The sequence below is a fragment of the Colletes latitarsis genome, chromosome 8 (assembly GCF_051014445.1).
Source record: "Colletes latitarsis isolate SP2378_abdomen chromosome 8, iyColLati1, whole genome shotgun sequence".
Taxonomy (NCBI): Eukaryota; Metazoa; Arthropoda; class Insecta; order Hymenoptera; family Colletidae; genus Colletes; species Colletes latitarsis.
The window spans coordinates 14,217,963-14,244,105 of record NC_135141.1 but is presented as its reverse complement, the minus strand read 5'-3'; the positions used below and the strand labels follow the sequence as shown (position 1 = coordinate 14,244,105).

At 30.6% G+C, this 26,143-nt stretch overlaps 4 protein-coding genes across 7 annotated transcripts; 1 reads left to right on the top strand and 3 right to left on the bottom strand.

Moving 5' to 3' along the window:
- Positions 1 to 6,128: 6,128 nt before the first annotated feature.
- On the bottom strand, positions 6,129 to 7,676 carry Rpl13 (ribosomal protein L13). 2 transcript variants are annotated; one of them, XM_076770414.1, is made up of 4 exons: positions 7,559 to 7,676; positions 6,897 to 7,046; positions 6,530 to 6,779; positions 6,129 to 6,455 (listed from the first exon to the last, which is right to left on the bottom strand). In XM_076770414.1, exons 2-4 carry the CDS (start codon positions 7,037 to 7,039, stop codon positions 6,189 to 6,191), a joined length of 660 nt encoding a protein of 219 aa, XP_076626529.1. In that variant the 5' UTR covers positions 7,040 to 7,046; positions 7,559 to 7,676; the 3' UTR covers positions 6,129 to 6,188. The 2 variants fall into 2 exon arrangements, with proteins under 2 accessions (XP_076626529.1, XP_076626530.1); XM_076770415.1 differs by having other exon boundaries at positions 7,563 to 7,586.
- Leurs-m (Leucyl-tRNA synthetase, mitochondrial) lies at positions 7,623 to 13,886 on the top strand. 2 transcript variants are annotated; one of them, XM_076770411.1, is made up of 8 exons: positions 7,623 to 8,028; positions 8,375 to 8,582; positions 8,923 to 9,316; positions 9,402 to 10,279; positions 12,000 to 12,356; positions 12,442 to 12,682; positions 12,760 to 12,997; positions 13,450 to 13,886. In XM_076770411.1, exons 1-8 carry the CDS (start codon positions 7,918 to 7,920, stop codon positions 13,663 to 13,665), a joined length of 2,643 nt encoding a protein of 880 aa, XP_076626526.1. In that variant the 5' UTR covers positions 7,623 to 7,917; the 3' UTR covers positions 13,666 to 13,886. The 2 variants fall into 2 exon arrangements, with proteins under 2 accessions (XP_076626526.1, XP_076626527.1); XM_076770412.1 differs by lacking the exon at positions 7,623 to 8,028 and having other exon boundaries at positions 8,106 to 8,582; positions 8,923 to 9,032; positions 9,116 to 9,316; positions 13,450 to 13,884.
- On the bottom strand, positions 13,468 to 16,461 carry LOC143344392 (gamma-glutamylcyclotransferase). Its single transcript, XM_076770416.1, has 4 exons — positions 15,288 to 16,461; positions 14,070 to 14,368; positions 13,863 to 13,967; positions 13,468 to 13,607 (listed from the first exon to the last, which is right to left on the bottom strand). The coding sequence occupies exons 1-4, from the start codon at positions 15,390 to 15,392 to the stop codon at positions 13,586 to 13,588; spliced, it is 531 nt and encodes a 176-aa protein (XP_076626531.1). The 5' UTR covers positions 15,393 to 16,461; the 3' UTR covers positions 13,468 to 13,585.
- A 1,173-nt stretch (positions 16,462 to 17,634) lies between these two features.
- On the bottom strand, positions 17,635 to 24,387 carry Coq8 (ubiquinone biosynthesis protein COQ8, mitochondrial). 2 transcript variants are annotated; one of them, XM_076771521.1, is made up of 12 exons: positions 24,178 to 24,387; positions 23,546 to 23,762; positions 20,933 to 21,469; positions 20,646 to 20,865; positions 20,444 to 20,568; positions 19,239 to 19,323; positions 19,060 to 19,175; positions 18,817 to 18,979; positions 18,554 to 18,756; positions 18,255 to 18,407; positions 18,076 to 18,176; positions 17,635 to 18,016 (listed from the first exon to the last, which is right to left on the bottom strand). In XM_076771521.1, exons 2-12 carry the CDS (start codon positions 23,735 to 23,737, stop codon positions 17,842 to 17,844), a joined length of 2,070 nt encoding a protein of 689 aa, XP_076627636.1. In that variant the 5' UTR covers positions 23,738 to 23,762; positions 24,178 to 24,387; the 3' UTR covers positions 17,635 to 17,841. The 2 variants fall into 2 exon arrangements, with proteins under 2 accessions (XP_076627636.1, XP_076627637.1); XM_076771522.1 differs by lacking the exon at positions 24,178 to 24,387 and adding an exon at positions 23,838 to 23,939.
- Positions 24,388 to 26,143: the final 1,756 nt, after the last annotated feature.

The window sequence follows — 26,143 nt, the reverse complement described above, 5'->3', positions numbered from 1 at the left end:
CGGAAATACACGTTTTAAGACCCCCTGATCATATTTTAATTATTGAAAAAAAAGAAATTTTTTTTTATTATACCCATGTATGAGCGTCCATATGTATATTAATAATACGATTTTTCAAAATCAAAATTCTTTAAGATTGAAAATTAATAAATTAAAATGAGAGTCCACTCTTTGCCAGTATCGTGCACGTTGTGGCATTTTTCAATAAGAAGAGTTCTTATTTTTATAACATAAACAAAAAAGTAGAATTAATAGTTGCGGAAATTAATTAATAATGATTTTCCTCGATATATTTTGAGTTAACCGTATCAATTTGTTATGACGAACTAAATATTATATGTTTGATTTGGCTTAATTCTGCATAAAAAAATGATTGTATCGATCCATAAAAATTAATAATGTGCACGATACCGCTCAATGGAAACCACGGGAAGGTGGTGGTCTCTTCCATCAGGAGGGAAATGTAAAAAACTGTTATTTAATTATGCAATGTGCAATATTGAAATGTTTAAACTAACGTAATGAAAAAAGAGCTCGTGAATACATTAATTTTTGATTAATGTACATACGAGCTATAGTCACGAGATTCCCACCATCAAACCGTTTAAAAACAAAGGAATAGTGATCCCGTTTGCCAGTATGATACAAAGTATGAGTTGGATTTTAAATTTGAAAAGGACATAGTCGAATATTTTTAAAGGTACAAAACAGCGTTTCATTTTAGAACAGTAACATGGGTTAGCAGGTACTATCATAAAACTGTTTTAGCCAGTTATATCCCTTTTTACCTGAAGTATAAGGTAAAAAGTACGAGGTACAAGTAAATCGAAATCCGAAAATCATTCACATTATATCAATGTAAATGAAGCGGCCTTTCCATCAGAGTTAAATACAAAATTTTGTAATTTCTGTGAGAACAGAATTCTCATTAGATGTACGTGGTTTTTAAAATTTTTATGTTTTGACTGTTTTTACGAAAAATACCATTCAGATTCATGTACTTCATATATTGAAAATAACATATGTTAAATGTAATTGGTAAATTCAACTTTAAAAAAGAATATTCGAAGATCAGACAAAAATATAATGTCACATTTAGTGTACGATTAAAATATTATTAAAAAAAAAAAGATTTCTTTTAGCAGGGTCCGAACCTGCACAGCAAAAGAAGCTCGAACTTACAGCCAAACACCACGTCATTCACACCATACTACTTATTGGTGAATTTGGTTCTATTTTTGAAGATAAGTAGCTGTAATAACTTTAATAATATCTTGCAGTAAAACTTAACCCAAAATCGGGTACCATTTCAACTTTCCCTTATTAGAATCGAGTTTTCAATTTGTTTTAGCGAAAATCCCAGCCGGTTAAGCTGCTTACTGCTGTTTTTAATTACCAAGCATTTATTTCTCAATTAACCCTTTGCGAGTAAAACCATTTTGCACATTATTCTAAAACATTTGTGGTATTCGTTTTCAATGCGATTTAAGTAAGCATATAATGTATAAGATTTCATTTAAGTTTTTCTTCTCTAGAGAAAATAAAGAAAAAGTTTATTTAATTTTTTTTACATAAAATTGAATTCTTCCCAAGATTTATATGAAACATTTAAAAGATCTTTTATAAATTACGCCTATGTATCGGAACAACTATGAAACAAGGGATATAATCATTATTATCCATGGGCTGATTATAGTCAAAGACTAATCGGACTTTGAAATGAGAACATAAAACTTAAATGTAAAGTTTCATTTAAATTCATTCAGCCATTTATACTCAATCGTATTAATAATATACATATGTTCACTCATACATAGGAATAATAAAAAAAAATTTCTTTTTTTTCAATAATTAAAATATGATCAGGGGGTCTTAAAACGTGTATTTCCGTAAAATAAATTTTACAAAATTTTTTTTCCATTATGGGTACTTTGCTTATGTGCGCCTACATGGGTCGAAAAATAAAATGCCTGGGCAGTCGAAAATCACGGCTCGAGATTCCAAATCGTATGCCGTAGACGGGAGGTCGGATTTCAGTTGTTAAGAGCGAGAAGGCAAATGTGAGCCTTTCTCTCTCTCCTCCCACGAGGCGGACCGAAATGACTTCGGGCAGCTTCGGAATAATCGAGAAAGAGGGCATGTGTCAGTTTGCCTTTGTCGACTTCCCGAAACTCCACGAGCTCACGTACGCGTGATCTGCCATGTGTGAGTATCGCACCGGGTGCTGAATCTGGCATCTATGCCGCTATATATGTGTATATGCATCGCATACCAATGCGTAGAAGGTAACACGGATGCACACGGAACAGACAGAATTCAATGTAGTAGTAGCAGCAGTTTTTTGAAAATATCTCGAAAACTATACTAACTATGTATAGGAGGAAGTTGTTCAAAATGCTGAGTTCTACAACATATTTAAATTTCATAAAAATCGGTGAGGAGGAACCGAATCTCAATAATTACCAAAATTTTAAATCGTTCTGGAAAAATTATTTTTGGTTACGGGGGTCAGTTACAATAATTTTTGGTGAATAGACATACCCCCGAAATCCTGCACATTTTCGAGAAAAAAATTCAGTACTGGTGAAACTTTAAACGTTAATAACTTTTTAACGAAGCCTCAATCAAGAAATTGGTATTCTTAATTTTCGTCTTATTTTGGACTCTAGTAATCCCCCATTAAAATTTTTCCTAGAGGTGGCCGAACACCCTGTATAAATCGTTTTAAAAATTTTTTACAAATAATGTATACGTATTGGAATAATTAAAAAACTACAAGACGTATAATCATTATTATCCAAGAGCTGATCACGCTCAAAATCTAATCAAACCTTGAAACGAGAACATAAAATTTAAATGTAAAGTTTCATTGAAATTCATTCAGCCGTTTAGACGCAATCATGTTAATAGCATAGGAACAAAAAAAAATTTCTTTTTTTTTTAATAGTCACAATATGATCAGGGGGTCTTAAAACGTGTATTTACGCTAAAAAAAATTTTCGAAATTTTTTTTCATTATGGTACCTTATACCTTACATAGGTCGGAAAGTAAAAATGATGGGGCAGTCGAGTCTTGGAATCGTATGTCGATTATCGCGAGTTCGTATTTCAGCTGTTTCTCTTTTACAGGAGCAAGAAGGAAATGCTCACACTAGCGTTCTTTATCGTTTTCCCGAAGTTGTGCGAAATTGTCCCGAAGTTATACGAAGCTTATACGTGGCTCATGCGGTAGTATATACCTGCTATCCCACCACTCCGTTAGACGCTAAGAAAATTCGTCGTCACTATTGTCGATTTCGATGCACTCAATTATGCCCGATCTGGCCACACTGATCAAAACTCTTTGAACTTATAGTGATCACTGTTATGGTGTTAAATAGTACAGCATTCACTATTTTTAAAAAATCTCAGTTATAAATTTTGAACAAATATAATCATTCTTAATCTATTTAAATATAAATAAATATCTCTTCACTTTAATTAGAAAATACAATATATGTATAGAGACATTATGTATTTTGATTAGCATATCAATTTATTAAATTTGTAAGACTTTTTCAAACTATTATTTGCATTTCATATTATAGTTAAGTAATGCATTGGTATTTTACGAAACTTTATACATAGCATGGTATACATACACTAAACGAATATGTAGTATAGTATACATGCCTAAACGAATAACAGAAATTATTCGCACTTTTACGCTACTCTTTAAATGAATGATATTACGATGTTGACATCGAAAAAAATTACCATTTTACCTTTTAAAATACTGACATAAGATAGTGAAAGTAGAACCGAATTACTTTTTATTTTAAATATTAAATCAAGTAAATTTACGTTATACGCAGAAAACATAGCGTAATTTTAAATTTATATTATATGCAAACTATATTGAAGTTTCTTATACAAAATAATTCAATCAAGATCAAGAACTGTGATCACAGTGAACAAATTCATATAAACATTCTGTAACTCATAACGAAAGAATCACGATCACGGTCTGGAATGAATTTAAATCACGACCGCGATTATGATTTTGTAATAACTGCAATAAATAACGATTTATGGGGTCGTCACCTCCCGTACTCGCAACCAGAGGGTGTTCGGCCACTCCTGAGAAAAATTTTAATGGGGGATTGTAGAGGCCAAAATAAGACGAAAATCAAGAATACCAATTTGTTGATAGAAGCTTCGTTAAAAAGTTATTAACAATTAAATTCAAAAATTTCAAATTGTTTTGGAAAAATTATTTTCGGTTGCGGGGGTCAATTACAATCATTTTTAGTCATTACACATACCCCCGAAATCCTACGCACTTTCGAGAAAAAAAATTCCTTACTGAAAATCTAATTAAGTTCCTGAATTTTTCGACGAAAAAAAAAAATTTCAAATCGTTCTGGAAAAATTATTTTCGGTTGCGGGGGTCAATTACAATCATTTTTGGTGAAATCACATACCACCGAAATCCTACCCACTATCTAGAAAAAAATTCGAGGTGTGAAATTTTTCGACTGAAAAAAAACTTTTCAAATCATTCTAAAAAAATTATATTCGGTAGCGGTGTTCAATTACAATCATTTTTGGCGAATAGACATACCCCCGAAATCCTACTCAGTTTCAAGAAAAAAATTCCTTACCGAAAATATAATTTCTGGCCAGAAATGTCTGCTCGAATTTTCATGTAAATCTTTAAAACTTCATAACTCTTGAACGAATTGGACGATTTTAATGTTTAAAGAAGCAAACTACGCGTATTTTTGTGGAGAGTATTTCTACAAATCGCAAAAATACTCGAAAAGTTGGTCCTTGACCCCGCAAAATGAGAAAACCCCCATAAAAATGGTCCAATTTTCAAACGGCCATAACTCCTACAATTGTGAATATATTTCAATGAAACTTTTTTCTGGAGTAGAGCTCATGGGTACCTACAGAAATGTATTAGACAACTTTTCTGTAGGGCGTCAAACAAAATTACTAAAAATTAAAAACGAATTATTAAGGAAAATCAATCGACTGGGGTAGGTGCCTAAATTTTTCAGCGAAAATGAAAAGTTTCAAATCGTTCTGAAAAAATTATTTTCGAATCTAGGAGTCAATTACAATCATTTTTGGTGAATAGACATACCCCCGTAATCCTACTCAGTTTCGAGAAAAAAATTCGAGAAGAGGCCTAAATTTTTCGACGAAAAACAAAATTTTTAATGAATTCTAAAAAAATTATTTTCGGTTGCGGGGGTCAATTACAATCATTTTTGGTGAATAGACATACCCCCGAAATCTTATCCACTTTCTAGAAAAAAATTCGAGGTGTGAAATTTTTCGGCGGAAAAGAAAAATTTCAAATCGTTTTGGAAAAATTATTTTCGGTTGCGGGTGTCAATTACAATAATTTTTGGTGAATAAACATACCCCCAAAATCTTGCGTATTTTCGAGAAAAAAATTCAGTACGGGCGGAACTTTAAATGGTAATAACTTTTTAACAAAGCCTCCATCAACAAATTGGTATTCTTGATTTTCGTCTTATTTTGGCCTCTAGAATCCCCTATTAAAACCGATTGGCTAATATCCTGACGTATAAGGCAAGGTCTATTAGCATGGCTTACTGAGATGAGTCCACTAGCAACCCTCTCCGGGACGCTTTTTCTATTTCTCATTACAGAATCCACAGATGAGTAATTTTTGCACGTCATTTCTAGTTGTCACTGACAAATAGATCGACGTTTATCAATTGATCGATCAGTGATATGGGAAGATAGGACTGGAAGTAGAACTGAAAGGAAGGATGAAGTTGCATCAGAGTCCGATGCATACGTAACAACCGATTATCAAAGTGTTAATGACTTATTTTTAAAAAACGAATGCAACGTGCTTTTGACGAATTTCACAGATTGATCCCATGTATTTTCTTCTACACCTAAAAAAAGACTGATTAAAAAACTCGAACCTCATTAGATAATGTACCTTCGTTACTAGATCTACTTTTCGATTTTACTGCGATTTATGAATCGCAATAGGAGATGCAAAAATATATTTGTATACTGTGGATATCTCCATTAAAAATTACATTCAATAACAATCAAGAAAGTGAATTTGTTGTAGTGGTAAGGTAATAAATAGAAAATTATTTCTCATTAGAGAATAATTTATTTTTTGTATTTATATAAGAACATGAACCTTAAAATTATTTTTTAGGCTTTTTGTCCTTAGCAACCTTCGTGACATCATCAGGATTCTCTGCTGCCTCTTTAGCGCGCTTTGCACGAATTCCAACTAATCTAGCATCAGCCCTAGCCTTACGGATAGTTATGTATGCAGAGAATTTCTTTTCCTTCTCAGAAATGACATGAGCCTTTGCCTTGGCTGGTGCTTGATGCCTTATTGGCATAACTTCTCCTTTAACTTGCGTTGCAACTTTCATCTCTTCCTCGGTTGCTTCACCCTTCTTAGGCTATTTTTATAAATAATAGAAAGTGTTAATTTTATTTTTTTATGTATTTAATATGTTTTTGTAGACATACTTACTTTTTTCTCATTTAATGGGAACAAAATCAATTTCGATTTGTATTCCTTTAATCTTTGAGCATTTGTTTGCAAAGATTCAATTGACTTATTTCGTCTTCTAGGATCTACTGCAATTCCAATAGTCCTGGCAAACCTTTTGTTCAAACCGCTAGCTTTTATTTCAGCCAAGGTAAAACCTTTGCCAGCCCTAACTTTTGTGTGGTAACGGAAAGTTGGACAATGAACAACAGGCCTCAAAAGTTTTACAGGTCTAAACAAAATAATTTTTGAATTAATAGTAAACAAAGCAATGAAACAAAAAATACTATATAATTAAGTTATAAAAGATCAAAACAACATAAAGATTAAATTAATACACTTTACTTACCTTGGTGCAAGTGAACGAGCTTTCTTTACACGATTTTGTTTACGGCGATATTTTCTAGCAGGTTGGTTGAACCAAGTTTTCACAAATCTTTGCCAGTCTTTATGGAAGTGCCCATTAGGGATCATATTATTTCTTTTACCCATGATTGAACTAAAACAGAAATAAAAACTTTACAAATTATTTCTAAAATATTTTACAAAATTTATCTTATCTTTTAAATATTTCTGACGAAATTAATATTACTTTTACAAATTATCAAAATATAATATTTTATCGTTCATTTTTGAAAATATTAAAATTGATGGATTCAATTGTAAATTAGGTTAGAAATATGTTGTCGATTCAAATTGTAAACAAATAATTTAATACGTTTTAACACATAACGGTTCATATTTTTACTATCGTCTTGTACGAATACAATCATTAAATATTTATTTCTTAGTTTAAAAAGTATATTTTGTTAAATTGTAATAAAAATCTGTGAGAACGTAACCTCTCAAGTAACGTCAAATCATGATTACACTTATTAAACTATAAAATAACAAATATATTGTTTGATCACAATTACTAATACAAACGACAGTATTTCTTCACTGTTACGCTAAGTATTAATTTGAGATGTTAAATTTTTAGGTGGATTTTACTTCAAAAATATTACTCACGAACTTGTTTATACGGTGTACACCGGAAAAGAAATCAACTCAACTAACCGGAAGTTGCATTTTGTAATAACTTGATATGTATTTGTTAAATAAAATGTTACTTATTTTTATATTTACATTACCTTTTTACGAGCAATGTATTGATAATTAACAATTCACATTACAAATATTTTTCGTATAAGATGTTATATATAGAATATATTTTATTGAAGTAGTAGTCCCAGTACTCAGTAACTCAGAACCTCAGAAGATTAGTAGGATGAGGTTGTCAGCCTGAGCTTGCACGATACAAATTTGGAATATTATGATACAATTAAAAAATAGTATTTACATAAATATTTAAATAATAAACCTTAATAATGAAGTTTACAGAATCATTCTGCAAAAATCTAGTTCCATGTTATAAGAATCATATTCTTATTAATTATATCATTAACCGATGCGCTTCAACCGGTGTAAATTTATTCTCGGTATAAATTTTATTTTGTAAATACCTATAGTGAGTAACTTTAATATGCGAAGACTTTGCAATACTCGCTTTGTTGCTTTATAATTTTGTCTATGACGAAGAATAAAAATATTGTAAAATAAATAAATAAATTTTATGCTTTTGTTAACTAGATTCGATACTTTAATGTAATATATACTTAAATTATTTTATTTTTCATCATAGACAAAATTATAAAGTACCAAAATAAATATTGCGATGTGGTCGAATATTAAAATTACTCTTGCGTATGTATTTAATGTTGAGATTTGTATTACTTATGTTTCTTTCTTTTTTTAAAAATATTTAAAATTTAAATGCTATCTTAGAATGTAGAACCTACACATTCTGTGAAAATAGAAATAGAAAAATATTGGAGGGATAAAATTAATTTGTGCACATATGATGAATTTGATATTGCAAAAGAAAAATTTTATGTGCTTTCGATGTTTCCGTATCCCTCTGGAATACTTCATATGGGTCATGTAAGAGTATATACAATAAGCGATACTGTTGCTCGCTTTTACAGAATGAAAGGCAAGTTTTCTACATTAAAAATTGTTTAAATAAGTATACAGGGTGCTCCAGATCTCAACCGACAAATTCCGCCAACATGTTCGGAAGGTCATTGCGAGCAAACAATGTTATATACACCATAGGTCGATTCGTCTTTGCTTTCGAGATTATGAAAGGAAAGTAGTATGATTCACAGATACATAATTGTTGAAGACATAATCATTTATTTGCAATTATGTTTTACAGTTTTTGCTCACAATGACCTCTCGAACATGTTGGCGAAGTTTGTCGGTTGAGATCTGGAACACCCTGTGTAATGTTCAATTAATATCTCATTTTACAAATTTATAATTAATTTTAGGATATAATGTTCTTCATCCAATGGGTTGGGATGCGTTTGGATTGCCTGCCGAAAATGCTGCAATTGAGAAACAAATTGATCCTTCTCAATGGACAACTGACAATATTAAAGTAATGCGAAATCAATTAACCTTGTTGAATTATAATTTTGACTGGGACAGAGAATTTGTAACAAGCGATCCAGAATATTACAGATGGACACAAGAGTTATTTTTGAAACTATTTGAAAAAAATTTAGTTTATAAAAAAGAATCATTTGTTAATTGGGATCCTGTTGATCAAACTGTATTAGCAGATGAACAAGTCGATGCAAATAATTATTCTTGGAGATCGGGTGTCAAAGTAGAAAAAAAATTGTTAAATCAATGGTTTATTAAAACAACACCATTTGCAAAGTAAGTAAACTAATATACCATTATAAACTATTATAATAACAGCAACAATATCTAATTATGTATTTTATTAATTTGTTATATATAGGTCACTGTTAGACGGTTTAGATGATCCAATATTAAAAGAATGGAGAGACATTATAAAAATTCAAAAGAATTGGCTAGGTGAATGTAATGGTACTAGTTTTGAATTACAATTAATATCGAATATTCCAAATTATCCAAAGACAATAAATGTTTGGACAGATACTCCAGAATTTATTGAATATGCTAAGTTTGTTGCAATATCACCAAAGAGCATGTTAAACTATTCTGAGTATTGTCAAGATGTAAACGAAGAAATTAAAATATTGGATGCTAAAGTATTAAATCCATTCAATGGAAAAGAATTGCCAGTATTTGTAACAGATAATGTTACATTTCAACCTTTCAGAGATACATATATTGGTATACCTTCTGCTTCAATGAGTGATTATACCTTCTCTGAAACAGTTGGAATTGAATTTCAACGGCATTCAATAAAAAATTACGAAGAACAACAACAAAAAATATCAGAAGTATTATCTAAAGCAAGAAAATGGAATATTGGTGGGTATCAAGTTGGTTCAAGGCTGCAAGATTGGCTAATATCTAGACAAAGATATTGGGGTACACCAATTCCAATTATTCATTGTTCACACTGTGGAGCTCAACCGGTACCACATAATCAGCTTCCAGTTGTTTTACCAGAGATTACATTTTCAAATAAAAGGTGTACATTGCTTGATTCTAAAGATTGGTTAAATACTTCTTGTCCTAAATGTGGGGGGCAGGCAACTAGAGAATCAGATACAATGGATACATTTGTAGATAGTTCATGGTATTTTTTGAGATACATTGATCCAAAAAATACAAAAGAAATGTTTGATGTTGATAAAGTAAAAAAAATGTTTCCTGTTGACCTTTATGTAGGTGGAAAAGAACATGGTATGTAATTTTAGTACCTTTACACATATACAGAGTATTACGTTTAAGTAAGATGGTGGAACATCTCTTAAGGCATTGGAGTTATTAGAAAAAGTTTCTACAAAAATTATTTGATTTGAAGGGACACGTTATAAATTTTTTTTACGTAGGTTTAGTGATGGACATTTATTTGTAATGTGGCAGCTAATTGTGGTTTTTCAACAAGGATTATTCATGAAATCTTTAAAAAAAAAAATAATTTAAAACCTTTTAAAACGACCGATGTTCATGAAATTTTTCCACAAGATTTTAGACCACAAGTAGAATTTTCAGTGTAAATATTTGAAAATATTGCCTATGATCCAGGCTTCATTTGTCATGTGATAATAACAGACGAATGTATTTTTTATATAAATAATGTCATCAAAATACCAAGATATAGGCAAGTTCTATTCCACATTGGCTTCAAGAAAATAATAACTGGAATCTGTTATGGTCTGGCGCGGAATACATAGTACAAAATAATTGGGTCACATTTTTTTGAGGAACATATTAACGCAAAAACATATTTAGTGTTTCTTCAAACATGTTTATTGAATATTTTGGATGACATACCACTATCATTGAAACAAAGACTTTGGTTTCAACATGACGGAGCTCCTGTTCATTATGCCGCATCTGTTCGAAGTTGGCTAAATAATAGTTTTCAGAATAAATGGATTGGATGTAGAGGACCAATTACATGGCCTCCAAGATCACCAGACCTTAGCTCTTGTGACTTTTTTCTGTGGAACTACTCAAAGCAGATTGTGCTCCAGACACCCGTTGAAAATATTGTTGGTTTATAGACAAGAATTATAGTTGTTTGTGAAAAAATAACAGAAAATATATGAAAAGGTGTAGAAAGACAATTTTTAAAAAGATTCGAAACGTCTATACTCAACAATAGTGATAAGGTAGATAAAACATTATTAATTAATTCTTGTTATTATAAATTAAATAGTAAGAAGTAAAAATTAAAACAATCATTTATGACATCTGGAATAATTCATAATCTATCACGTTAATTGCAGGATTGGCATCTGTACAATCTTAGGAAAAACTGATTCAATTTGAAAAACTGAAAAACTGATATAATCTCAGAAAACTGAATCAGTCCGACACAAATAGCACAGTCATGCAGAACCAACAACTTAGCATTGCGTCTCAATAATTTATAACTCTGTGACAAGGAATGATGTCATATAGTAGGTCGTTGAATTTGTCTCAGCAAACGCAATAATATTATAAATAACAAAATATGTAGTCTCATTTAAAAAAGTTAACTTGTCTTTGAAATGTCCTTCACTACTAAACCTACGCAAGAAAAATTTATACTACATAACGTGTCCCTTCAAATCAAATAATTTTTGTAGAAAACTTTTTCTAATAACTCCAATGCCTTGTGAGATATTCAACTATTCTGACTTAAACGTAACACCCTGTATAAAGAATTTATATACTACTGAACGTAAATACTAAGATACTTGGTGAAAACGTTGTCAATCTTTGAATTATTGTAATTTCGTGAACAAAAGTCATATAATAATTTTTGTATGATTATTTTAAAATTTGAATTCTCTACTCTTACATCCCTAAATTAAATTTCGACGTAAGAAGTAGAAAGTTTCATTTTTAAAATAATGTTTTGGCCAAGTGTTTTAATATTTGAAAATTATTAAATAATAATATATAATTTCAGCTACGTTGCATTTATATTATGCTAGATTTATAAGTCACTTCTTACATTCGGAAGGACTATTACCCAGTAAAGAACCATTTAAGCAATTACTTGTACAGGGTATGGTAATGGGTAAAACCTACCAAATAGAGAATACAGGGAAATATTTAAAGGCTGATGCAGTAGAAAAAAAGGGAGAACAATATATACAAAAGGATACCAAGGAACCTGTAGTTGTCTCATGGGAAAAAATGTCTAAATCAAAATATAATGGCATCGATCCTCTTGAATTATTAGACAAATATGGGATTGATACAACTAGATTGTTAATATTAGGTGATGTAGCACCAACTTCAAATAGAAATTGGAGCGATGACAGTAAGTTAATGAAAACTATTTATATAATAAAATTATTTATTAAATATTGAATAATATATATAATTTGCTTATTAATAAAATCTAGCTATTCCGGGAATACTTAATTGGCAAAAACGTTTATGGAAAAGTGTGAAAAGTTTCGTAGATTATCGTAACAGTGTAAATTTAGAAGATCTTCAAGCAACACCTACTGATCCTAAATTTGTCAAAGATGATGCATATATGTTCGATAGTCGAAATTATTTTCTGAAAACTGTAACTTCTAACATAACTGAGTCTCAGCAATTAAGTGTTGCAATATCTAGGCTACAAGGACTCATGAATAGGTACGTACATTTCTCTTAGATTATGTCTATGATTACAGCAAATACATTTTTAACTTTCCTGTGTTTTCAACATTAAGTTTACGTAAGGTATCTTTGGAGTGTATGAAAAAAAGTCGCGAATATGAGCGTGCATTAGCAGTTAAAATTATTATGCTTGCACCATTCGCACCACACTTTGCATCAGAATTATGGGCAGCATTCTGTTCTGCTAAACATCACCTTATAAGTGAAAATGAAGTAAGATTGGATAAGGATGTTATGGAACAAGACTGGCCAGAAATAGACTTAGATTATAAAATGACATTAAATGTACATGTAAGTCCAGTTATATGTACATATTGCAAGATGTCTGTTTTATCTGAAAATGCAAAATATTTCAAAAAGGACTATAGATAAAGAAAAAATGTTTTTACAAAAGTTGTTTATTTTTTTTGTTTGTGAAAGCATGAAGATTTCAAGGTCAAGTTAGTTTTTTTAAACGGAATGCTATATTTATTTATACATAACATAGTACAAATTATCTATACATATTTATATCTTTAATTTCTTCTATTTGCATTTTCAGATAAGATAAACACCCTGTATATATGTTACATGTGTCTATAATATTTACACATTTGTATAAATGGATAATTTTATTTTTGTTACATAGTTACATAAATGATTAACAATTAATAGAAATCAAAATACTTAATTATTACTATGTATTTACACAATATGAATAAGTTTGTATCACATTACTGACTATGTCACTTTTACATAATTAGATAAATGGTGAATGTCGTAAAAAGATTAAAATACCTAAATACAAATTGGATAAATTGTTAGTTGATGAAGCCCTGGACTCAGTGATGAATGAACCAGAAATCCAACGATGTTTGGTAAACCGAAAGATCGTTGAGACTAAACTTCTTTCAAAGACAGGCTGTGATTCAAAAATGTACATCGTTACAGAAAAACTTAAAGACACTATAACAACATAAAACTTTCATAAAATCAGTAGTAAGTATAAAAAAAAATGCAAATTGTAAATACTATTAAAGTATCCTTTATCAAATTTGTTATATTATAGTGTGTAATATTAAAATATAAGACTGTGTACATGACGAAACTAATTATATAAGTAATTTTTTACTATCAAGTGAAACTAAACAAACTACTATTGAACAACTATTCTTACCCAATATCATATTCTCCGTTGTATTCATTGTGAGGTATTGTTTCTAAGAATTTAATATAATCGCAAGGTAATTGATTTTCTTGTGCTCCTTTTAATATTGTTTCTCTATATTGAAATTAAGTTCAAAATAATACTTTAATTAAAATTAAACGATACTACTACAATACATTTTAACTGAACTAAAATATTTGAGTAAATAAAACATACATATACAATGGTGAAGGTCTTCTGTGAGATGGTAATAAACGTAATTTCATGTGGTCGTCTGGATTATTACATTGTTGGTATACTCTACAGTTTAAAACATTACCGTTAGGTGTTTCTACTTCAACCATTAGAGGAAAGTACACTTTATCTGCAACACCTTCTTGACAATCTAATGTAGGAAGATTGTGTTCATGTAATTCCCAAATCACTCCCCATACGTTATAACGTTCTGTTGGAACAATTGTTGCAGAGCATCCACCCCATCTCTTTGAATGAGTTAGGAAGTCGAGTCTGAAATTCTATACAAATCAGTGTTGCACAAAATAAAATTTAGTAAATACAGGTAATTTAGGAAAAACCTTATAACAAGTATAATAGAATGTTACAAATTATAAAATGGTATTGTAAGGAAAAAGAAAGAACAGTTTTGAATTAAGACGAATACAATAATACAAATAAGTAAAATAATCAACACCATTGAGCAATTTTGTCTTACAACAGTGTAGACATACAGGGTGTTCGGCCACCCCTGGGAAAAATTTTAATAGGGGATTCTTGAGGCCAGAATAAGACGAAAATAAAAAATACCAATTTGTTGATGGAGGCTTCGTTAAAAAGTTATTAACGTTTAAAGTTCCGCCCGTACTGAATTTTTTTCTCGAAAATGCGCAAGATTTCGGGGGTAGGTCTATTCACCAAAATTGATTGTAATTGACCCCCGCAACCGAAAATAATTTTTCCAAAACGATTTGAAATTTTTTTTTTCCGTCGAAAAATTTCACATCTCGAATTTTTTTCTAGAAAGGGGGTAGGATTTCGGGGGTATGTCTATTCACCAAAAATTATTGTACCTGATCCCCGTAACCGAAAATAATTTTTCCAGAACGATTTGAAATTTTTTAATTTAATTGTTAATAACTTTTTAACGAAGCCTCCATCAAGAAATTGGTATTCTTGATTTTCGTCTTATTTTGGCCTCTAGAATGCCCCATTAAAAATTTTCCCAGGAGTGGCCGAACACCCTGTATAACATCTGCCCCAATACGACTCATATACATAATTTTTTTTTCTCCGCAGAATAAATATTCTATTATGAAAAATTATAGGGATGAAAGAAAAATATTGATAAATGAGGCATTCTTAATTAGAAAATAAAATGTAAAGAATGAAATAAACGAAAAATATGTAGTATTAATTCATGTATGTATATGTATGTACCTTTAAAATACCAATGTCCTTACGTACAGCAGTTGGATTATTAATATGTATTCTTTTCATTAACATATTGCTTCCATACGCAAAATACAAAAATTTCTTACACATTTTAATATATTGCTTTGATAACTATTTAAATTATTTCGAACAACTATTAGTCGACATGAGCTACTAAATAGGTTAAGATATCGTTTTGTACCGATGTTTATGGATGTGTACAAAAGATAAAAAAGATAATTAAACGCTGTAAGTAAATAAGAGTTATTTACACTTTCAAAAAGATTTTAATTGATAAGGCGATCATAAATTAAAAATAAAAGTTCTTTATAACGATTCATAGAAGTTTATTCTGTTATGAATTTTCGCGAGAATGACGAATGGGAAGACTTCCCAGGGAAGTGTTTCGTTGATAATTCAGGTAATTTCGAAAGCCTGTCTAATCCACCTATCTTTCACCGACAAATTCACATAATTGTACAGCAAATGAATATACAGGGTGGGGCAGTAACTATTAGCACCTCAGATATCTTCGAAACTATAAGTTTCACAGAAATATTTGCTAAAGTAAATTGCACAGTACGAAGGGCGCTATTAGGTGGCGATAATAGTTTTTTTGCAGCTGGAGGTACTTTGGACATTTCAAGGTCACATCCATTTTTTTAAATGGATCGGTATGTTTTTGCTTCCGTATCACGATAGAGGATCTTAAAACGAGTTCAACGACCTATTACACAAGGTCATTGAAGGTCATAGAAAGTAGAGAAAGGCGATAATACTTACGGTTTTGGTAGTAAATGAAACATACGTATTTTAAATAGTAGAGGAATGCGTAATGCTTACCGTTTACTTCACTGAGAATAAACACTGCTTGAAGGACACTTTAATAGTTTGCAGAGTAAGATAAACATCAGAAGATTAGTATCGATAAATCGGTCAATCCGGCACGATGTATCCGTTTGAAGAGCAGGTTGATATGCTTCTTATTTATGGCGAATGCCAACAAAATTCTGTAAGGGCTACAAACTTGTATGCTGAACGATATCCACATCGGTCTCAGCCTTCGCGTCAAACATTTAAAAATGTTTATGATAAACTTAGGCAAACCGGTAGTTTAAGTGTTCGTAAAAGTGAACGCCAGAAACGAGTAATTAACGAAGAAATGGAAATCGGTGTGCTCTAGAAATTCTCATATTAGTTGGCGACAAATTGAACGCGAATCTGGCATTAGTAGGAGGAGCGTACTTCGCATTTTGCACCGTCACATCACGTTAGTCTTCACCAAGAATTGCATGGGAACGACTTCACGAATCGCGTTGAGTTTTGTCGATGGGTTATACGTCAGATTCCAAACAATGAGCTTTTTTTTAATACCGTCTTATTTACTGATCAAGCAACATTCGCAAATCACGGGAATGTTAATTTGCATAACGTGCATTTATGGGCAGCGGAAAATCCACATTGGCTGCGACAGGTTGAACATCAAAAACAATGGTCTGTGAATGTATGGTAAGGTATCACAGGTGATCAAATTATTGGACCTTATTTTATCAATGGAAATTTCAATGGCAACGTCTATGCTAATTTTATTAAGGATACATTGGGTCTTTTGCCAGAAGAGTTACCTCTATTTACACGACAAACCATGTGGTATCAACATGATGGATGCCCAGCACATTATTCATCGATTGCGCGAAGGGAACTCGATGAAAAATTTCGAATCCAATATCGTGGCCAGCTCGTTCACCAGACATAACACCTTTAGATTTCTTTCTATGGGGAACACTGAAAGAGAAAGTGTACAAAGAAGTAGCAACTACATCTCACGATATGCAACAGCGAATTATTGCAGCCTGTGCATCAATAAGTTCTGACGCTGTAAGACTTGCAAGTCAATCAATCGTAAAAAGAATCCAACGGTGCATTGACAGTGATGGTCATCATTTCGAACACCTACTATAAACATGTTTCATTTACTACCAAAACCATAAGTATTATCGCCTTTCTCTACTTTCTATGACCTTCAATGGCCTTGTGTAATAGGTCGTTGAACTCGTTTTAAGATCCTCTATCGTGATACGGAAGCAAAAACATACCGATCCATTTAAAAAAATGGATGTGACCTTGAAATGTCCGAAGTACCTCCACCTGCAAAAAAACTATTATCGCCACCCAATAGCGCCCTTCGTACTGTGCAATTTACTTTAGCAAACATTTCTGTGAAATTTATAGTTTCCAAGATATCTGAGGTGCTAATAGTTACTGCCCCACCCTATATATAAAGCAACTATATTCATATAATAGTAAGCACGTGAATCGTAACAATTATAACATTACGAAAATGTATTTTGAAACTGTAATCTTTGATATACACGTATCATGTTCACTGCATAATTTTTGGTGTTTACGTGGATATAATAATTTATAATACTTTTTTTAAAGTAGATGTATAAATATATAAATACAATATCAAAATAGCGGTTTATTAATTTTAAAGATATTTATGTTTAATTAAGAATACGTATTTAATTAAAATCTACTTATTTACAATTAAGTTAGATTATCCAAATTTATAATTCGTATATATTTCACGGAACATATCACGACAATTTATTTTAACTTTAAGCTTAGCACAAAGTAAGAAAATTCCTGACAATTTCCTGTGTAGACTGTATATCTCTTCAGGCGGAGGGCAAAGTCTGTTATCCAGTATTGTTGGAACTAGTGACTGCATTCTAAAATGAATTATATATTATATATATTTTATATATCATATAACACAAATTGATTTTACCGTTTAGTCACATTCTGTCCTCCAAAATCATAGTATTCATGATTTTTATCGAATACTTGTCCTAGAACCATTACTGCATCTACATGAGCTTCCTCCATAATCTAACATTAACACAAAACAAATATATAAACATGAATACAATGCATTTTATTTACCACTTAATATTAGGAAATATTTACTTTAGATTCATATCCTGTAAGAAATCCCATTTCTTTGGATAAATTTAAAATTGTATCACGGTCACCTTCACTTGCAGCATAAATTATTTCAATGTATTTGTCCATAAACGATTTTTCGTACTCTCGAGATGCACCAAAATCTAGTAATACTAACTGAAAATTACATAAAATAAAAATATGAGATTAAGACTTTCATAGCCTGAGTTTATACTCAAATAGAAATATGTAATTAATTGTAATAAGAACTATAAAGCTATTCTATTATTAGTGTCACTATGTTAAAATATTCCAATACAAACCTGTTTTGTATTAGTATTATAAAAAAAATTCGACCAATTTGGATCTGTTTGCATATAGCGGAAAACAAATAATTCTTTAAGACACAAATGCATTATCAATTTGCAAATATGTTCTCTGACTTCCATATCCATACTTGTACATTTATCTACTGGAATACCTTCTACCATCTCAGTTGTGAAAACTTGATTTGTTGACAGCTCATCTAAATATAAAATTAAGTAATTATTTCAATATATGGTGTATTAACTTTCTGAATTCATACCTATTACTGCAGGAACATAATAATCCGAATAAGGTTCCACAAATTTTTTATATTTTTTTGTACATTCTGCTTCTCTCACATAATCAACTTCCCATGCAAGTTCTCGTTTTGCAACTTCCACTAGATTATCTATAAACATACCTTTTGGAAAAATATCCCAAACCTATGAAAATTAACTCATTTATTATCATTTTGTTGGAAACTAAAACGGGAAAGAATAAAACATATAACATATATTATTACCTTTAGTATGCCTACTAAATTTTCAACATCGCTTTGAATTCCCGTAGCTACGCCAGGATATTGAATTTTAATTGCTACATCCTGACCATTTAATAAAGTACCATGATGTACTTGCCCTGTAATTTTTTTACAATACTAAATGTTCTTGAAAATGATTTCACATTATTAAAGGTGTTTACCGATAGAAGCTGCAGCAAATGGTTTATCTTCGAACGTAGCTAATTTCTTTCTCCAATCATGTCCAAGTTCACTGATCAATACTTTCTAAAAATAATTTAGGAAGTCATAATTGATACACTAAATAAGGTAGTTTTAATAACTGTCTTTATTGAAATTAGAAAAAATTTTTAGAGAAAAATTTGTTTGAATAGAACCCCAGAATTTTTTTTCCATAAATTAATTCCTTGTCTTATTTTAGACAAGAAAGAAGATCATTGAAAATTCAATAGTTCTCAAGATATTTTTCTTTCTTTGAAAATTGACAATAAATATTCAAACGTGTCACCATTACATTGTACACATTTTCCTATCTTTTTAATTATGTTTTTCATTATACTATTTAATTGTTCACTGCTAATGTCCAAACAATTATGCGTAATTTTGTCTTTTAAATCTTATAAATTATTATCTCTTGAAATGGAGCAATTTCAAACTGGATTGTACTGAATAATTTCTAAATGGTTTGTACTGAACATAGTAACTCCTACACACGATATTAGTAAACACGGTAGACACATAATATTTACAATAAATTCAAGATAATATTTCACATAGTAATGCATTTTCAAAGAAAGTAAAATATTTTGAAAAGTATTGAATTTTTAATGACCTTCCCTCGTGTCTTTTATATGTAAAACAATACGAGAAATCATATTATGACAAAAAATTTATAGGGTTCCATTCAAAAAGATAGTGCAATTGCACTGGTGCATCTGCAAAACAAAAATTTGTAGTTGTATGATAGAACATGTTAAACAGTGCAACATTTTCCTGTACAATGTTTTTTACTTTCAATAAAGACAGAGTTATAGTTTGTCCCAGTTACTAGAACCATCCTGTATATTTCTAAATGAGAGAAATAATTAAATAGCCTAGTAAACAGCAGAAAACCACATGCATTAATTTTTACATGTAAAAAAGCTACAAGTTACATTTTCCTATTATCTAATCGAGCTCAAATTTTATAGAAATTATTTTTGTATAAATTAGAACCATACCGGAAGGGGACTATTTTACATGTAAAAGTTCGAGACTTGTTTTCTCGTTATAGTATAGGAATCATTCCAAAGGATGAGACAAAGAAATTTTGAGATCAAAAAATAAGGACCATCCTAATATATGTACGTATACAGTAGTTTTTATGTTATCAAAGCGAGTTAAATACCTCAACTTGCCATGTTGGCATAAAATCAGCACTCTGTCTAACTCGTTCAAAAACTTTTTGTAATTCAGGATTAATAGTGTTCTCATCTTGAATACTTAAAATTTGTCCAATTTTCAAGGCTGCACCTGCAACAAAGCATATACATATAAGTATGCAATTATGGGATATCCAGAAATATAATACACGAATTATTGATATTTACCTCTTACTTTACACAAAGTTGAAACTATTCTTTCTGCATTTGCCTTTGTAAGAAACATATTGTCAAATGTGTCTCCAAGACTTTGTTTTTTTAATCCGAATGTCCTGCGTGTATACTCTGCTACTGTACCAACGCCAAGACCAATTCCTAATGTTCCAAAGCTTATCATTCTCTGCAATCTGGTAGATGGAACTTTTTGTGCTTTTGCATTAGATGAAAGCTTTACAACAAAAATTGATTCGTTAGGTGTAACATACAAATTATGTGAAATGTATAAAGTAACTTACAGTTTGTTTTGGTTTAACAGATGATCTAACTTGAGGTTTTTCTGGGATTTTTACATTTTCCTTTGCTGGATTTACTAATACCCGAGGATCAACTTCTGATGTAATATTTTCTTTTGTATTCTGATTTTTTATACTCTGTTCATGTTCAATTTCTAATCTTCTTAAAATTTCTTTATCTTTATCTGAAAGTTCAATCTTAGGTATTTCATCTTCCAGCTTGGTAATTGTTTCAATTTTTTCTTTTACAGTTGTATATCTTCTTATCGGAGGTTTATCTCGTTTTCCTTGTACATTATTCGCACCTTCAGATTTAACATTCTGTTGTAAACTTGCAGCATTCATTTCAATTGGTACTTCTTTGGGATCTTTCGCAGAATTGTAAACATACAACTTAGTTTTGTTGGGTTTCGTAGGATCAAATTGGTCCGTTGGTATCCCCATGGTTTTATTACTTCTTATTTTAATAAATTCCATTATGCCCTTTTCAACAACATTTATTCGTTCTGCTACTTCTTTAAGTTCTTTCGCCACTTGACCCTGCATATACAAGCACAATAGAAAGAAAATTATGATATGTTTATAAAGTTGATATAATTTGATAAACAACATACAATATATATCATTTTATACAAAAATCATATATTATATATGTTACAAATAAACGTAACCCTCCTATAACACGGTAGAAAGGTTCCTAGAAAATGTCGTGTTGTGTGAAACCGTGTTATATGAGATTCAGAGCCAGTATAAAAAGGGGAGTTACGTTCCGAAAACATTAAAAACAAATATTTTTTTTTAATTCTACGTAAGCAACTTAATTTTTATGAAAAACATAAATGTATGTATAACACAAAACACAAAATATTATTTTAATTTAAAGCAACCTTAATTTAATAAATTATAATTTGTTTATACAGGGTGTTCGGCCACCCCTGGGAAAAATTTGAATGGGGAATTCTAGAGCCCAAAATAAGACGAAAATCAAGAATACTAATTTGTTGATGGAGGCTTCGTTAAAAAGTTATTAACGTTTAAAGTTCCGACCGTATTGAATTTTTTTCTCGAAAATGCGCAGGATTTCGGGGGTAGGTCTATTCACCAAAAATGATTGTAATTGACCCCTGCAACCAAAAATAATTTTTTTGGAACGATTTGAAATTTTTTAATTTTGTCGAAAAATTTCTCATCTCCTCGAATTTTTTTCTGGAAAATGGATAGGATTTTGGGGGTACGTGTATTCACCAAAAATGATTGTAATTGACCCCCACAACCGAAAATAATTTTTCCAGAACGATTTGGAATTTTTTTTTTCGTCGAAATATTTAGGCACCTACCCCCTGTTGATTTTTCTTAAAAATTCCTTTTTCATTTTTAGTAATTTCGTTTGATGCCCCATAGAAAAGTTGTCTAATACTTTTTTGTAGGTACCCATGAGCTCTACTTCAGAAAAAAGTTTCATTGAAATATATTCACAATTGTAGGAGTTATGGCTGTTTGAAAATTGGACCATTTTTATGGGGTTTTTCTCATTTTACGGGATCAAGGAGCAACTTTTCCAACATTTTTAGAATTTCTACATGTTCTACACTAAAATACGCGTCGTTTGCTTTTTTAAACATTAAAATCGTCCAATCCGTTCAAGAGTTATGATATTTTAAAGATTTGCATGAAATTTCAGGGAAGCATTTTTCTTCTCACATTACATTTTTGGTAAAGAATTTTTTTCTCGAAAGTGCGTTGGATTTCGGGGTATGTCTATTCACCAAAAATGTTTGTAATTGATCCCTGTAACTAAATATAATTTTTTCAGAATGATTTGAAATTTTTTAATTTAATTTTTTAATAACTCTTTAACGAAGCCTCAATGAAAAAATTGATATTCTTGATTTTCGTCTTATTTTTACCTCTAGAATCTCCCATTAAAATTTTTCCCAGGGGTGACAGAACACCCTGTATATTTTCATGTAAAGCCACTATAGTTCATTATCTCTTCGCGTCATTATTTTAACACTTTATCGACCGCTAGCCTATTAATCGGCTTTTAGCCATTGACGATTTTCGTACACTGGGATCATCCAGAAAGATTATCATGCATAAAGTAGCATAAACTTATAAGAATAGTGATAAGTGGTAAAAGCAAAACACCCCAAAAACAATGTAGAGTATGTGCATCGAAAAAGATAAGACGTAGAACATGTTTCTCTAAAGAATTATTAAAAAATTGAATTACTATTACTTTGAATATATTTTATGAATATTAATTTATAAGACCCTTTATTATATAAAACAAATGCAAAATAAAGTATAAATATCAATAAAATTACATTCCTTTGAAACAAAAGAAATAAGCACAACACAATAAATAGCGAAAATGTAGCCGGTACCAGGAGCAAATGCACTCGCGACTAAGCCGGTCCTTACTGAGTGGCAGCTTCAACCACGACCGGTCGATAAAGTGTTAAGGTAATTTTGTTTTTAAATATGTTAATCAAAAATCACGTTATCCAGTGCTGTAGAAATACAGTGTTATAGGATGCCGTGTTGTAGGAAGGCTACCTGTAATTGATTATCATTAATTATAGAAGTAATATTTTATATAGTTTTGCAACTTACAGGAACCTTACTTGGTTCTATTTTATTTAATTTCTTTATACCATTAGCTAAACAATTATCCGCAACAGTTTTCAAACTTGATGTCTGTATTGAATGCTTAACTGCATCTTCTTGATGCTTTATGATGGCATTAGTTACTATCTTAACTCCTCTGAGTACACCGATGAGATCAGACATCCAAGGTTGAGTCATTTCTATGATGAATTTTAACTAGAAACTGATAATTAAAAAATTCATTATGATAATATTTTTCATACAAATTAGGAGAATATTTAAACAATCTTATTTATACTGTGTTTTAGTTTAAATTTTGTTCCTTTGTAGAAGAATGTAGTAAATAATTCTTGTCAAATTATTAATAAGGGACGGTACGAACTCAGAAACTGACGTATTTGCATACAAATAATGTCTATATCACGCACTTAAAATAGACGTGGACCTTGAAATGCACAAATAAGGTTATAGTAAATTGTGTTAGTAGTTTTCACTATTTCAAAAGTTTTCCTACTAGTTTAATGAAATTTGTGTGTAATAATAGTTTCTCGTAACGATATATATTTTATTAATATGAATTTTTTAAATACTCATATAATTTAAAAATGTTCTCATAAGACTACAATTATACTACTTACATATAATACAATCTTTTTCCTAGAACTTTGCGAGCACGTGTTTCCGTCCTGTATCATTTTCTTTATAAAGTGTTACTTAATTAGGATCGAAAAGTATAAAAATATACATCATATTTGTTATAGTTATTATAATTATTCGGTAAAGTTAGTAAACATAGAAAATTTTCCCCCTACGGTAGAAGTGGATGTGATGTCAGTATCTGCAGGATTGCAATTTCTTGAAAATATTACGTTTATTACTATAGACCAAACAGAACACTGAAATTGTGTTCCGTAGAACGTTCCAACAATATTCAATTTGGTCTAAGACTTTTACTAATTTTTTTTTACCGTGAATCACTAATCTTTTTTTATAACTTTCCTATATTCGTTTTTAACAAAATTACATTGTATACTAAAATTATTCTGCATTTTAATTTAATAAACAATATTCCTAGCAAATGGCTCGTTCAACGATCGGGATGAGTTATACGTAATTCGATTCGTCTAATTCAGTATATTATTGATATGCATTTCATTATCTGCAGAAATTCGGTATTTTTACAAAGTAAGTTTATTTTAAAAAGTAAGGTTAAGTATAATTTGACAGGTTCACAGGTGGAAACAAGTGACTGTCGTTACTGTGTTAAAAATGCCAGCTAGTCAAATGCTAATTTGTTAATATTAACATTTATTGAATGAAATTTCTACTATTTCTGCAAATATCTCATTGAATAAATCACTATCTTCCTATTATATATACACTCATACACGAAAGTATTCGAACGCTTACAATTCTAATATTCAACTAATGAAATATGTATGTTAAATTGAAGCATTTGATGTAATATGACACATATAGCAAGGGATTGGTCTTAAGACTACATAAGTAAGATTAGACAATAATTCAACGATTTGTACCGTGTTTACAATACATTTATTGTAAACACGTACCAGAAGCGGCTCACAAAAGTATTCGAACTTTGAACAACTAAGCATTTCCAACGATAATAGAATGTAAACAAATATTTCTCAGTTCACCAGCAGAGGGTCCCAGCGAAACAGTATTCAAAATTTTTGCCACAGTCTTTATTACTAATAATATAACAAAATGAATTGCAAGAAATCGGAAACAAGCAAGTCTGTCAGAGAATTAATAGTAAATTGACATAAGGAAGGCAAATCATATGGTGACATTGCACAACTTGTGAACAGAAGCAAGTCTACAATTCATTATATTGTGAAGAAATTTAATACGCAAGGTAACATTGCTAATAAGCCCCGTTGTGGGCGTCCGAAAAAGTTAATTGAAAAAGAAGAAAAGACAATTATTCGAAAAATCAAACAAGATCCTTTCACTTCTGGATCACAATTGGCATCAGTGGTGGCTATGCAGTTTCAGAAAGAAGTGCATCCAGAATTGTGTCGCCGATTATTAAGAAATAACGGTTTACATGCACGAGTTCCAAGGAGAAAACTATTTATTAGCAAGAAAAATAAAATTATACGTTTACAATTCGCCGAAAAATTTATTTATAAAAATAATTCGTTCTGGGACACTGTGTTATTCTCTGATGAGAGTAAATTTAACGTTTTTGGTAGTGATGGATGTAAAAATGTCTAGAGAAAACAGAATACAGAATTAGAACCACGAAATCTACGGCCGACTATTAAACATAACGGTGGATCTGTATTAGTTTGGGGCTGCATGGCATGCAGTGGAGTGGGAAATCTTGTGTTTATCGATGGAATAATGGACAAAACGAAGTACTTAAAAATTTTGCAGGAAAATTTAAAAGATAGTGTATCAAAATTAAATTTACCATGTAATTACTGGTTTCAATCGGACAATGATCCGAAGCACACCACCAAAATAGTTAAAGAATGGATATTGTATAACGTTCCACACGTTTTACCACATCCACCGCAAAGTCCAGATTTAAACCCCATTGAGCATTTATGGGATCAAGTAGAAAGAAGACTGAGA

What these genes read in the sequence shown, in the direction of transcription:
- Rpl13 (XM_076770414.1), bottom strand. Translation starts at nt 7,039, where the DNA reads ATGGGTAAAAGAAATAATATGATCCCTAATGGGCACTTCCATAAAGAC. An exon ending in GCTCGTTCACTTGCACCAAG is followed by an intron (nt 6,780 to 6,896) that starts GTAAGTAAAGTG and finishes TATTTTGTTTAG; the next exon opens with ACCTGTAAAACTTTTGAGGC. An exon ending in TCCCATTAAATGAGAAAAAA is followed by an intron (nt 6,456 to 6,529) that starts GTAAGTATGTCT and finishes TTATAAAAATAG; the next exon opens with CCTAAGAAGGGTGAAGCAAC.
- Leurs-m (XM_076770411.1), top strand. Translation starts at nt 7,918, where the DNA reads ATGAAGTTTACAGAATCATTCTGCAAAAATCTAGTTCCATGTTATAAG. An exon ending in CCGGTGTAAATTTATTCTCG is followed by an intron (nt 8,029 to 8,374) that starts GTATAAATTTTA and finishes ATGCTATCTTAG; the next exon opens with AATGTAGAACCTACACATTC. An exon ending in AAAACAACACCATTTGCAAA is followed by an intron (nt 9,317 to 9,401) that starts GTAAGTAAACTA and finishes TGTTATATATAG; the next exon opens with GTCACTGTTAGACGGTTTAG.
- LOC143344392 (XM_076770416.1), bottom strand. Translation starts at nt 15,392, where the DNA reads ATGTGTAAGAAATTTTTGTATTTTGCGTATGGAAGCAATATGTTAATG. An exon ending in AGGACATTGGTATTTTAAAG is followed by an intron (nt 14,369 to 15,287) that starts GTACATACATAT and finishes TGATTTGTATAG; the next exon opens with AATTTCAGACTCGACTTCCT. An exon ending in AGACCTTCACCATTGTATAT is followed by an intron (nt 13,968 to 14,069) that starts GTATGTTTTATT and finishes ATTTCAATATAG; the next exon opens with AGAAACAATATTAAAAGGAG.
- Coq8 (XM_076771521.1), bottom strand. Translation starts at nt 23,737, where the DNA reads ATGACTCAACCTTGGATGTCTGATCTCATCGGTGTACTCAGAGGAGTT. An exon ending in TAGAACCAAGTAAGGTTCCT is followed by an intron (nt 21,470 to 23,545) that starts GTAAGTTGCAAA and finishes TTGTATATGCAG; the next exon opens with GGTCAAGTGGCGAAAGAACT. An exon ending in ATAATACTAATACAAAACAG is followed by an intron (nt 18,408 to 18,553) that starts GTTTGTATTGGA and finishes TGTAATTTTCAG; the next exon opens with TTAGTATTACTAGATTTTGG.